The sequence below is a fragment of the Schistocerca serialis genome, chromosome 3, assembly GCF_023864345.2.
Source record: "Schistocerca serialis cubense isolate TAMUIC-IGC-003099 chromosome 3, iqSchSeri2.2, whole genome shotgun sequence".
NCBI classification, from domain to species: Eukaryota; Metazoa; Arthropoda; class Insecta; order Orthoptera; family Acrididae; genus Schistocerca; species Schistocerca serialis.
Genome location: NC_064640.1, coordinates 699,791,776 through 699,804,088, shown reverse-complemented (window position 1 = coordinate 699,804,088; position 12,313 = coordinate 699,791,776). Strand labels below are relative to the sequence as shown.

The 12,313-nt window shown below is 39.5% G+C and overlaps 1 protein-coding gene across 1 annotated transcript in view; it reads right to left on the bottom strand.

The window, feature by feature from the left end:
- Positions 1-12,313, bottom strand: part of LOC126470569 (endosome/lysosome-associated apoptosis and autophagy regulator family member 2-like) — a 221,996-nt gene that overhangs the window by 1,084 nt on the left and 208,599 nt on the right. Inside the window, exons 15-16 of the mRNA XM_050098515.1 lie at positions 11,109-11,372; positions 3,196-3,286 (exon numbers count right to left, since the gene is read on the bottom strand). Coding sequence (XP_049954472.1) covers positions 3,242-3,286; positions 11,109-11,372 — 309 coding nt within the window. The 3' untranslated portion in view covers positions 3,196-3,241. The remainder of the gene's footprint in view (positions 1-3,195; positions 3,287-11,108; positions 11,373-12,313) is intronic.

Genomic DNA, 12,313 nt, shown 5'->3' with positions numbered 1-12,313 from the left:
TTAAATCAATTTCCAAGCAAAAACATAGAGATGATATATTGTTAGAGGATATTAATGTTAACAATTTACAAGATTCCCAAGAAACCAAATGTTTTCACCATCTATGAGAATATTATTATATCTGCTGTTGTAAATGGTCTCATCTCTGACCATCTAGGCCAACTATTAGTGATAAAGGGAGATCTTTGTATTAAACCAAAGAAAATTTATCATTACAAAAGAAATCTTGTTTATCAACATTGACAAAATGAGAGAGAGCCTTAGTCATAGAACTTGGCATTTAGTATTACCAACCCAAAGACTAAATAATAAATGGGATGCCTTCCTAGATACAATACTTTTCATCTAAATAGAACTATTCCTATCAGAAAGATAAATATAAATAAGAATAAGGCACTACAGTCAAGACCCTTTGAATCTGATGATTTTACTAGAGGACTGGAAGAAAAAAATGGAAGACACGTATATGATACAAACAGAGACAAAAAACAAAGAGCACAGGGATAAATACAAACAACGTAAGTACCATTCCATAGGCAAGTCACAAGATTGAAGGCTGAAAAGATTAACCAAAAAATACAAAACTTGAACTCAGATTGTATCTCAAATACCTGCAGGTCCATAGTAAATGAAAAAGTCAACAAAATAAAATAAAAAATAACATCAACATACATATATTTAATAACAATATTGTCACTAATCCTCAGGAGATAAGTGACATTTTGAATGACAACTTCATAGATATTGTAGAATCTGCCTTTGTATTAGAGATAAAGTACATGTTGGAAATCATGATGAGGTCAAGTCTGAACCTAATTGACTCACTGAAGTTGAACTCAAAGATTTTTTGTACTTTGTCAGAGGATGTAAAAACAAAAGAATCTGCTGTCTGACATTGAATTTCTCTATCTTTACTTAAACAATGACAACATAATCTAGCATATCCTTTGATGCATCTAATAAATAGTGTCTTAAAAAAAGAAATGTTTCCTGGTACACTAAAATTAACCATAGTTAAACCTCTCTACAAAATAGGTGATAAACAACTAGTAGAAAATTACAGACCACTTGATTTAACTTCTGTTTTAGTAAGTTAATTGAAAAAATAATTGTAAAATATATGTTAGAGCATTATAATAAGCACAAACTCCTGGAAGTTTTACAGCACGATTTTAGGAGTAGTTGCAGTACCATGACAGCAGTACTACAGATTATGCTGAATGTTCTTGACAAAACCAACGAAGGCATGCAGATAGCTGGAGTTTTCATAGATATATCAAAATGCTTTTGATAGGGTTGATCATGAGATTCTCCTGTCAAAATTGGTCAGAGATGGTATCAGTGGAAAACTTCTGCATCTTAATACATCCTACTTGAAAAACAGAGAACAGTGTACTGCAGTCACACACAATAAGGGAGAAACATTAAAAAGTTAGACATCAAGGATCTGGAATATTAAATTCAGTGTGCCTCAGAGATTGATATTTAGTCCCTTCCTTTTTATATGCTATGCTAATGACTTCCCAAATGCATTTAAAAATGATACCTTCATTACACTGTATGCAGATGACACTTCAGGGCTTTGCTGGGGGAAATGATATGCTTAATCTCAGCATAGAACTAAAAAAATTTATAGATAGGGCAAAGTCAAAGTTTGAGAATGACAATCTAAAAGTCATCTTACAAAAAACAAATATAATTTCCTTCAATGTTGGTGATTTGTAAAATTATAGGGAAAATCTGCAGTGAGTGCAAATTCTTAGATATGTACACAGACAACAAACTATTATGGAAGCAAGAAATTGGCAATGTGTGTGCAAGACTAACATCTAGCTTATATGTTTCAAGAAGAATAGCTCCATATGTCAAAACCCAAACAATGAGGATGATGTATTTCAGTTTAAGGCATCTCTTTCTTGCATATGGTCCTGTATTATAGGGTGGAGCTTCCAAAACTCATGTAGACGGAGTATTTAAACTGCAGAAAGGAGCTTTGAAAATATTAGGCAAAAACGATGGTAGAACATCATGCAAAGGATTGTTTATAGATTTTAAAATTATGACTATCTGTTCTATTTATATCAAATGACTATCTATTCTATGTATATCAAACAATGGAAAAACCAGGATGGACTGTAACAATATTGTGAGAAGGAAAGATGCTACTCACCATATAGCGGAGATGCTGAGTCATAGATAGGCACAACAGAAAGACTTTCTCAATTAAATCTTTCAGCCATTGGCCTTCGTCAACAATAGACACATCGACAAAAGCCGATAGCTGAAAGATTTAATTGAGAAAGATTTTTTGTTGTGCTTGTCTGTGACTCAGCATCTCCGCTATATGGTGAGTAGAAACTTTCCTTCTCACAATATTATTCTATGTATATCTTTGAAAAAATAGTACTAGCTGTAGAAGATGAGAAATATAGATTTTGTGAGGCAGAAATTCATGAACATAACACTAGACAAGTACAAAATTATCATATGGTAAACAGGAGACCGAAGAAACTTCAAGCAGTCTATACATTAAAGGAGAAAAGTTTTTAATGCACTATCTTAGGAACTCGAGTTGTTAACCAGTGAAAACTTCAAAAAATATTTAAAATCATGGCTCATTAAGCAGTGCTACTATAGCCCACCATAGAAACTGAAATCTAGTGTATTATTATGTAAAATAATTTATACTTTAGTATCTATTATAAAATAAATTTAGATGGTATACTGTTGTATCTATTGTACTACTATTTGCTATGCAAGTAATTACATGTTTCACGCAAATAAACTACAAAATTAAATTGCAAAATTAATACACTGTGGGCCATAAAATTAAAACTCCGCAATGGCTGTATGAAACAAACATCAAATCAGTAAATTACTGCTTGATTCAGTAGTATGATTACTTCATTATCATTGTTTTTATGGCCAGGTTACAGCATGATAAAAATTTTGGTCTGATAGTGGGATACGGCTTTAGTTAGTTACTAGTAGACAGTTACAGTAGAAGTCACCCTGCATTTGTTAAATGTGTTAAAATGTTTATAAGTGTAGTCTGTATGAACTATAGATCCTAGTATAAACAGTGTGCAAGTAAATCAGAGGATAACAATGGTACATGTCATCCATTTCTGAATAAAGCAAAGCAGACCTCACCATTGTCAAAAGTGAGTATGATGCTATTTCTGTTATACTTACTGTGGTCCCTTAATTGATCAGTTCCAAAGATATTTTAGAGGTTTCTTTACTTTGTCAGTTGAATGGTCTCAAATGATTTGCCAGATTCGCCCTGGAAGAAGAATTAAATTATATCACTTAACACTACATCACAACAGCACAACAGAAACAATAATGAAGATGGGAAGCTTAGTCACATTTATTTAAAAATAATAGATCAGAATAAATAAAAAATGACATACAAATAATTTAAGATGTAATGGTGATGACTCATCAAATAGTGGAGTCACTTCAGAACTGTAGTGTACACACATGTGTGTGCACGCTCACACACACACACACACACACACACACACACACACACACACACACACACACCCACACACACACATGGACATAAACACACTTGCAGGACTACATTGTCCCAAATGATTACACTGTGCCACTGGTGTATCTTAACTAAGGTGAGGCCATGTGTCAGGTAGAGTGCGTAATGGGAGAAGGAAGGCAGAGAGCAAGAGCGGGGGGTTGGGAAAGGCTGAACAAATGTAGCATCACCAAGCTCATTTTGACCACAAGCAAATGGAGTTGTGCACAATCCATAGTGACATGGAGGAGTGGATTTGGATGGGGGAGGGGGAGGGGGGAAGAATGAGGGATATGGCAGACTGAGTGGGGTTGGGTGTGAGTAAAGGATGAGTGAAGTTAGGGTCATGGAATTGCGATGGAGGTGGGTATAAGGTATGGGTTAGTGGAAATTGAAGCCTTGTGGATTATGGGGTAGACGAAAATTCCCATCTATGCAACGAAGCCCTGGCAGAGGATATGAATAAGTTTTTACAGTCTGGAATGGTACTGGGTGATGAGTGGGGTGCTCCTTGGCATTTGGTCCCTGGTTTGGTTGGAGGATTAGAGTCATGTGTCAACATGGAAAGTAAGTTCAAAAAATGGTTCAAATGGCTCTGAGCACTATGGGACCTAACTTCTGAAGTCATCAGTCCCCTAGAACTTAGAACTACTTAAACTGAATTAACCTAAGGACATCACACACATCCATGCCCAAGGCAGGATTCGAACCTGCGACCGTAGCGGTCGCACAGTTCCAGACTGTAGCGCCTAGAACCGCTCGACCACCCCAGCCGGTGGAAGTAAGTCTGTTTGTGGTCTATGTTTAAGGAATAATGCCTGTCTCCAAAGGCCTTAGTAAGACCTTCAGCATAGCAGTAAATGGAGTGCTCATTACTGCAGATGCACCATCTACAGCTGGCCAGACTATGTAGGATAGACTTTTTGTGTGGAAGGAATTGTTTAGGAAACAGCTAGTACGACGAGAGGGCGAAAATTGTATTTGGATGCTTCTATCAGCCACCAGAATCACCTCCTCATGCAAACCAAACTTTAGAGAAACCATCAGTTTGCTTGTACATAAATTCCCCAATAATGCTGTGATCATCAGTGGAGACTCATGTCACAAAATGATCAATTGGGAAAATTACAGTTTTGTTAGTGATGGGCCAAAAGACATCCTGCAAAACATTACTAAATGCCTTCACTGAAAACAACCTAGAACAGTTGGTTCAGAACCACACTCATGATAGGAAATATAATAGATCCAATGACAATAAACAGACCTGAACTCTCTGAGGATTTTCACATTGAAACTGGTATCAGTGACCATGACACAGCTGTGGCAACAATGAGTAACAAAATACAAAGGACAATAAAACAGACAGAAGGATATACACTCCTGGAAATTGAAATAAGAACACCGTGAATTCATTGTCCCAGGAAGGGGAAACTTTATTGACACATTCCTGGGGTCAGATACATCACATGATCACACTGACAGAACCACAGGAACATAGACACAGGCAACAGAGCATGCACAATGTCGGCACTAGTACAGTGTATATCCACCTTTCGCAGCAATGCAGGCTGCTATTCTCCCATGGAGACGATCGTAGAGATGCTGGATGTAGTCCTGTGGAACGGCTTGCCATGCCATTTCCACCTGGCGCCTCAGTTGGACCAGCGTTCGTGCTGGACGTGCAGACCGCGTGAGACGACGCTTCATCCAGTCCCAAACATGCTCAATGGGGGACAGATCCAGAGATCTTGCTGGCCAGGGTAGTTGACTTACACCTTCTAGAGCACGTTGGGTGGCACGGGATACATGCGGACGTGCATTGTCCTGTTGGAACAGCAAGTTCCCTTGCCGGTCTAGGAATGGTAGAACGATGGGTTCGATGACGGTTTGGATGTACCGTGCACTATTCAGTGTCCCCTCGACGATCACCAGTGGTGTACGGTCAGTGTAGGAGATCGCTCCCCACACCATGATGCCGGGTGTTGGCCCTGTGTGCCTTGGTCGTATGCAGTCCTGATTGTGGCGCTCACCTGCACGGTGCCAAACACGCATACGACCATCATTGGCACCAAGGCAGAAGCAACTCTCATCGCTGAAGACGACACGTCTCCATTCGTCCCTCCATTCACGCCTGTCGCGACACCACTGGAGGCGGGCTGCACGATGTTGGGGCGTGAGCGGAAGACGGCCTAACGGTGTGCGGGACCGTAGCCCAGCTTCATGGAGATGGTTGCGAATGGTCCTCGCCGATACCCCAGGAGCAACAGTGTCCCTAATTTGCTGGGAAGTGGCGGTGCGGTCCCCTACGGCACTGCGTAGGATCCTACGGTCTTGGCGTGCATCCATGCGTCGCTGCGGTCCGGTCCCAGGTCGACGGGCACGTGCACCTTCCGCCGACCACTGGCGACAACATCGATGTACTGTGGAGACCTCACGCCCCACGTGTTGAGCAATTCGGCGGTACGTCCACCCGGCCTCCCGCATGCCCACTATACGCCCTCACTCAAAGTCCGTCAACTGCACATACGGTTCACGTCCACGCTGTCGCGGCATGCTACCAGTGTTAAAGACTGCGATGGAGCTCCGTATGCCATGGCAAACTGGCTGACACTGACGGCAGCGGTGCACAAATGCTGTGCAGCTAGCGCCATTCGACGGCCAACACCGCGGTTCCTGGTGTGTCCGCTGTGCCGTGCGTGTGATCATTGCTTGTACAGCCCTCTCGCAGTGTCCGGAGCAAGTTTGGTGGGTCTGACACACCAGTGTCAATGTGTTCTTTTTTCCATTTCCAGGAGTGTATATGTGCAGTAAAGTAGATAAAAAAAGCGGGAGTCTCATAGCTCAATAAATAATTGGAAAATTTTAGCACAGGATAGGAGCATATAGTGGAACTATGGCTCATGCTTAAAAGAATAGTTGCACATGCATAGCCCATGGGAAGTCCTATCAGAATTTATACAGAACTTGCAGCTGGCCCCTCAAACAAAAAACTGTGCCCAGGAGTTGGAAGAAAGCACAGGTCACACCCATTTACAACAAGGATGGTAGAAGTGATCCACAAAACTACCATCCAATGTCCATGATATTAATTTGTTATAGAATCTTACAACATATTCTGAGCTCAAAAATAACGATATATCTCGAGCAGAATGACCTCCTCCATGCCAGTCAGCATGGATTCTGAAAACATCAATCATGTGACACCCAACTCGCACTTTTCTCATGAGACATACTGAAAGCTTCCGATCAAGGCAGTCAGATAGCTGCACTATTTCTTGATGTCCTGAAAGCACTTGAATCAGTACTACATCTATACCAATTATCAAAAGTATAATCATATAGTATATCAAGCAAAATTTGTGACTGTATTGGAAATTCTTGGTAGGGACGACACAGCAAGTTATCTCAGATCGAGAGTCATCGACAGATGTAGAAATAATGTTGAGTGGGCATCAGGGAAGTGTGTTTGAACCCTTGCAGACAATATTAATAGTAACCTCAGACTTTCTGCAGATGATGCAGTTATCTATAATGAAGTACTCTCTGAAAGAAGCTGCATAAATATTTAGTCAAATTTTGATAAGATTTTAAAGTGGAGCAAAGATTGTGAGCATGCTTTAAATGTCCACAAATGTAAAATTATACACTGCAAAGAAATAAAAAAAATGTAGTATCCTATGATTATAATATCAGTGAGTTACAGATGGATTTGATGAACTCATAGAAATACCCTGTTGTAACATTTTGTAAAGATATAAAGTGGATAATCACATAGGCTCAGATGTGAATACAGCAAGTCATAGACTTCGGTTAATTGGTAGAGTAATGAGGAAATGAAATCAGTCTACAAAGGAGAATGCTTACAAACCACTTGTGTACCTAACCTACCCTAGAATATTGATCAAGTGTGTGAGACCCATACCAAATATGACTAAAAAGGAATATTAAAAGTATACCGAGAAGGGCAGCACAAATGGCCACAGGTTTGTTTGATCCATGGAAGAGCGTCACAGAGATGCTGAAGAAAGTGAACTGGCAGACTCTTGAAGATAGACATAAACTATATTCTGAAATCCTACTTACAAAGTTTCAAAAACCAGCTTTAAATGATGATTCAAGGAATATACTATAAGCCCTATTTATTGACCCCATGAGGATCATGAGGATGAGATTACATTAATTACAGCATGCATGGAGGTGATTAAACAATCATTCTTCCCATGCTCCATATATGAATGGAATGGGAAAAACCCTGAAACTGGTACAGCAGGACATATTTTCTGAGCGCACTTCACAGTGGTTTGCAGAGCACAAATGGGTGGATGGCAGGTATCAAAATACAGTTACTGTTGATTGTTAGTGCACTAGGTATGAACAGAGGTTTAAATGAGTCACCAGATAGGTGGATGTTAACATCCAAGAAGGTAGCACGCTGGACTGAGGCATACAAGGTGAGGCAGATGGGAGTGAAGGTTTTGAGGTTGTGGAGGAATGAGGAAATAGTGGCTTGTGTAGCTTGGCCCTGGGTACAGATTGTGAAGATGTCATAAACAAACCTGAACCATACAAGGGGCTAGGGAGTTTATGAGGGTAGGAAGGTTTCCTCTAGGTGATCTGAAAACAGGATGGCAGAGAGTGCCCATGGATGTGTGTCTGATTTGTTTGAATATCTTAGCTGCAAAGAAGTAGTAACTATGCATTCACTTTCATCTCCACCATGTATCTTCCACAGTTTGAGGAGATTATCAATCAAAGTATTTGTGAAACACGTAACGTCCAAAAGTGTTGATGATAGAGAAACACCTAAAAATGCAAATGGTAGATGCTGCAGCATACTACCATCTCCTGAAGTCAAATGGGAGAGAATAATTATGCTAACTTTTGGAAAAAGAGAAGCAAAAGGAAGAACTGTCATGACTGGCAGAAAATATAATTTGGTTTTGGTTTGAGATCAACTGAAGCCCAATCTGTTAGCAATGAAAATTATGACATTATGTCTCCTATATAGTTTACTGAGTCCTAAAAAGAAGATCACTCCTATCTCCTGGAAGAACTCACCACTAGACAAGCAAACTTCATGAACAGTCTGAAGACATTTATTGAGTAAAAGTAATAAACTGAAACAAAAAACTTACTTGGCAAAATTGTGTCAAAATAAATAATACTGAAGGTTAGAGACGTGGTCCCATCTTGGCTGTTACTGCTTGATTTGCTAGTATTTTTATTTCTTGCATTTTACATGACTGGCCAATTTTAGCCTTCACTTCTCAAGTGCTATTGCAATCACTGTAATGCATTTCTGAACAATGTAATATTCCAGGTTACCTTCAAATACAAAGGAGCTGTTAATATGTGTGGTTATGTACTGCTGTAGTGAGTTGTGTGGGTAAGTTGTGAGATCCACAAAAATGGCGAGCAGTGTGACAAGAGATGAGAATGATTCTCAATTTCAAGAATCATTATTTGTTTGTGATTACTGCCATTACTGACACTTGTCTTGTAGCCAGACATCAGAGTCTGTGTACATTCCTATGGTTGTTATATCTAAAAACACAGATGATGTGACTTACCGAACGAAAGTGCTGGCAGGTCGATAGACACACAAACAAACACAAACATACACATGAAATTCAAGCTTTTGCAACAAACTGTTGCCTCATCAGGAAAGAGGGAAGGAGAGGGAAAGACGAAAGGATGTGTGTTTTAAAACAGTTTTTAAAAATTTCCCTACAAGCCTTGGACAAAATCACATGAAAATTAAGAAATATGTCAGTATAACCAAGAAAAGGAGTCTAAAACTAGGTGAGAACAGGATGGGAGTTCTAGAGAAACGTTTCACAGAAGTGTATCAATGTTGTAAAACTTGATTGTGTAACTTCTTAATTGATTAAAATAGAGACTGAGTATTCACAGGATAAGTATTGAATTGTAAATCAGGCAATGTGTAACTAAATTCACATGTTGAGAAATTATGTCTGTATTCTTCCTTTCACTTGTGCTAGTAAATAGCAACTGACAAAATCAAATGAATGCTGTGATATGAATGCAAGAGTAATGTGAGTCCAGCTCACTAAGAAGGACTGACAGAAATTACCATGTCGCTGACAAGCAAATGAAAGTGATTACCACAGTTTTCTGCATCTGTCTGATTGGTTTGAGTTTGGTGAGTGGTTTCTTTTCTTTTTGAATAAAAATGTAATTAATAGTGACCATGATGGTCTAGTGGGTAGAACTTTGGCCTTGGAGGTCCTGGTTTCAATCACAGATACTAACCATGTTTAATTTACTTTTTATGGTTACCCTTACCTTGATTATTTCACATATGGATTCCGTGATTACCTCACTAAGTGTTATCAAATTTGTTACAGCAGTAAATATTCACTTCATTGGTGTTTATCTCCTCCTTGCAGTATATATATTCCAATCTGAAATAAGTGTCTCACTAACATTTACATCTGGTTGTACCCACATTCACCTTCCTAATATTTTGAGGGAAAATTATTACATTTAATAAGTGATACTAAATCTGGGACCTTACTATGGATGCACCTGCAGGTTACTAATATCACATTAACATTTTCTCTTTTCAATCTGCAAAGACAAAAGTTATTCTCTGAGAATAATGTTGTCTGATTTATATTCATTTTTGACAAGCAATTCATCATTGACCCTGAGGAGGAGTTTCTTTAACACATCTACTCTTCTATCCAAGTAGCCACTTCTTATGTGTAGTGTGTGCCTGTTTACTGACAGGGACCCTAAAATACTCCACCTAATAGTGAAGGTCAAGAAATTCACATCTGAAATCAAGACAGAATTATCTGAGACTCTAATTTATATCTTCCACTTGCTCCAAACCAAAAGACCATGGCAGTTTCTAGGTATATTGCTGCAAATAGCAAGCCACACCTCCACCTTGGGGTTGAAGCTAGTTGCCTTTACCAATTCAGCCAAACATCTAAAAGAACCAACGATGGCCTCAGAACTCATACAGAAAGCATCATCTGTGCTGACATGGGCAACTATTTGCAGTCAGTTGCACCCAAAGAGTTCAACAGCCATGAATAGAGTCACCTCCATATCTCAGATGAGACTGTCTTGAGTAGGCATGCCAAGAGCATTCTGGCCTTCATTCCTTATCTGCAGACTATTTCCCTGAGAGGCTCTATCAGTCCCCTAATGTTGGCACTCTCACTGACCATCAAATCCATCCTAACATCTGTGAATGTCCAGCCTTGACACCAAAATCAGCCACCGATGCAACAGATAAAGTATCCTGTCCTGGTCCAGATGTATTACCAACACTAGGCAGCACCTCATACTTGCAGCTGTTGTATAAAGGGGCAACCATCCAGTCAGTTCCTACATTCGGCCATAGAGCTCTTTATATAAACACAAAGTCAACATTCAGCTGTGCTGATATCAATCCCATGCTGGCAGTCACATATTTCCATAAACTGTGCTATTATCATTTATTTTAATCTCATAGTGTTATTAATATTTACTATTATTATAGCAGTTATGCAGATAGTTAATTTTGAGAAACTGGGTGCGTCAGACAACTTACCATGCCACCTATCATTTTCATGCTCCTAATACGATTTAGTATTCCAAGACTTCGAGGTTGTGTGAACTGTATTTCTTCCTCTTCACCATCATCCAGTGCACAGCTTTCTGCTGGGGCAAGTTCATTGTCTCCGTCACCATCTCTGCCACCTGATGACTGTTTTAGTTTCATATACTTATATTCCAGATTCTGTGTCTTCTTCCAGAAGTAAATCATAAGACCACATAGAAACAAAGCCAGAGCTATAGTTACTGCAATCACAACCTGTAACAAATAAAGACAGAGCAAAATTTACATTTGTGCACGGTGTATAAATTGAGTTAGTTGAATCTATTACTAGTCTTTTTTTTCTGCTACATTTTATATTATATCTATATTTTGGTCATTATAGATGATTCACTACCTCTGTTTTGACATGTTAGAGGAATCTTTAATTCACGTGAAATGTTTTAGTGAAACAATGAAAATCTTAAAACAACTATCAATTGATAGAATTTCCACTTGTTTCTTACCAAATATGTGCTGCATGTTCAAGCAATGTGCCGTCTTGTTAAATATATTCTACTTTGTCGCTCTTTTGCTCTCTCTCTCTCTCTCTCTCTCTCTCTCTCTCTCTCTCTCTCTCTCTGTGTGTGTGTGTGTGTGTGTGTGTGTGTGTGTGTGTGTGTGTGTGAGTGAGTGTGTGTAGTGGAGTGTACTGTAGTGTAGTGTCATGTTTGTGCTGGAGATGGGGAGAGAAGGCAGAGGGTGAAGCATGGTGCTGGCATATAGCCTTCTCCTCTTGAAGAGCACCAAGGAGCTACCAAGCTTAACGTTCTCATCCAATGAACATATCACCATCAACAGTGTCAGATGTCCTCACTTCATGAGACACTGTGGAGATGGTTGGAACTGAATCCAGGACATTGGTGAAAAGACTGTTGATCGGGGACTTTTTGCCACCAACCCTCCTGTCCCCTCTGCTATAAAAGCAAAGGCAAAATTGTCAACAGTGCACAGCATACCTGGACAGTCACCCATAGAAGTACTGGCCACATGTTTGGTGCTTAACTTTGTTGATTTGATGGGAACTGGTGTGGCCACCTTGGCACAGCCATTGGCTGTTGATCAGTGAAATGAGTGAAACCAATCTTCACCTCTATGAATCTGGTTTTCCTTTGCACTGTGTCAGAGTCAATTACAGTGGAAGCTGAGAGTAAGGGTGG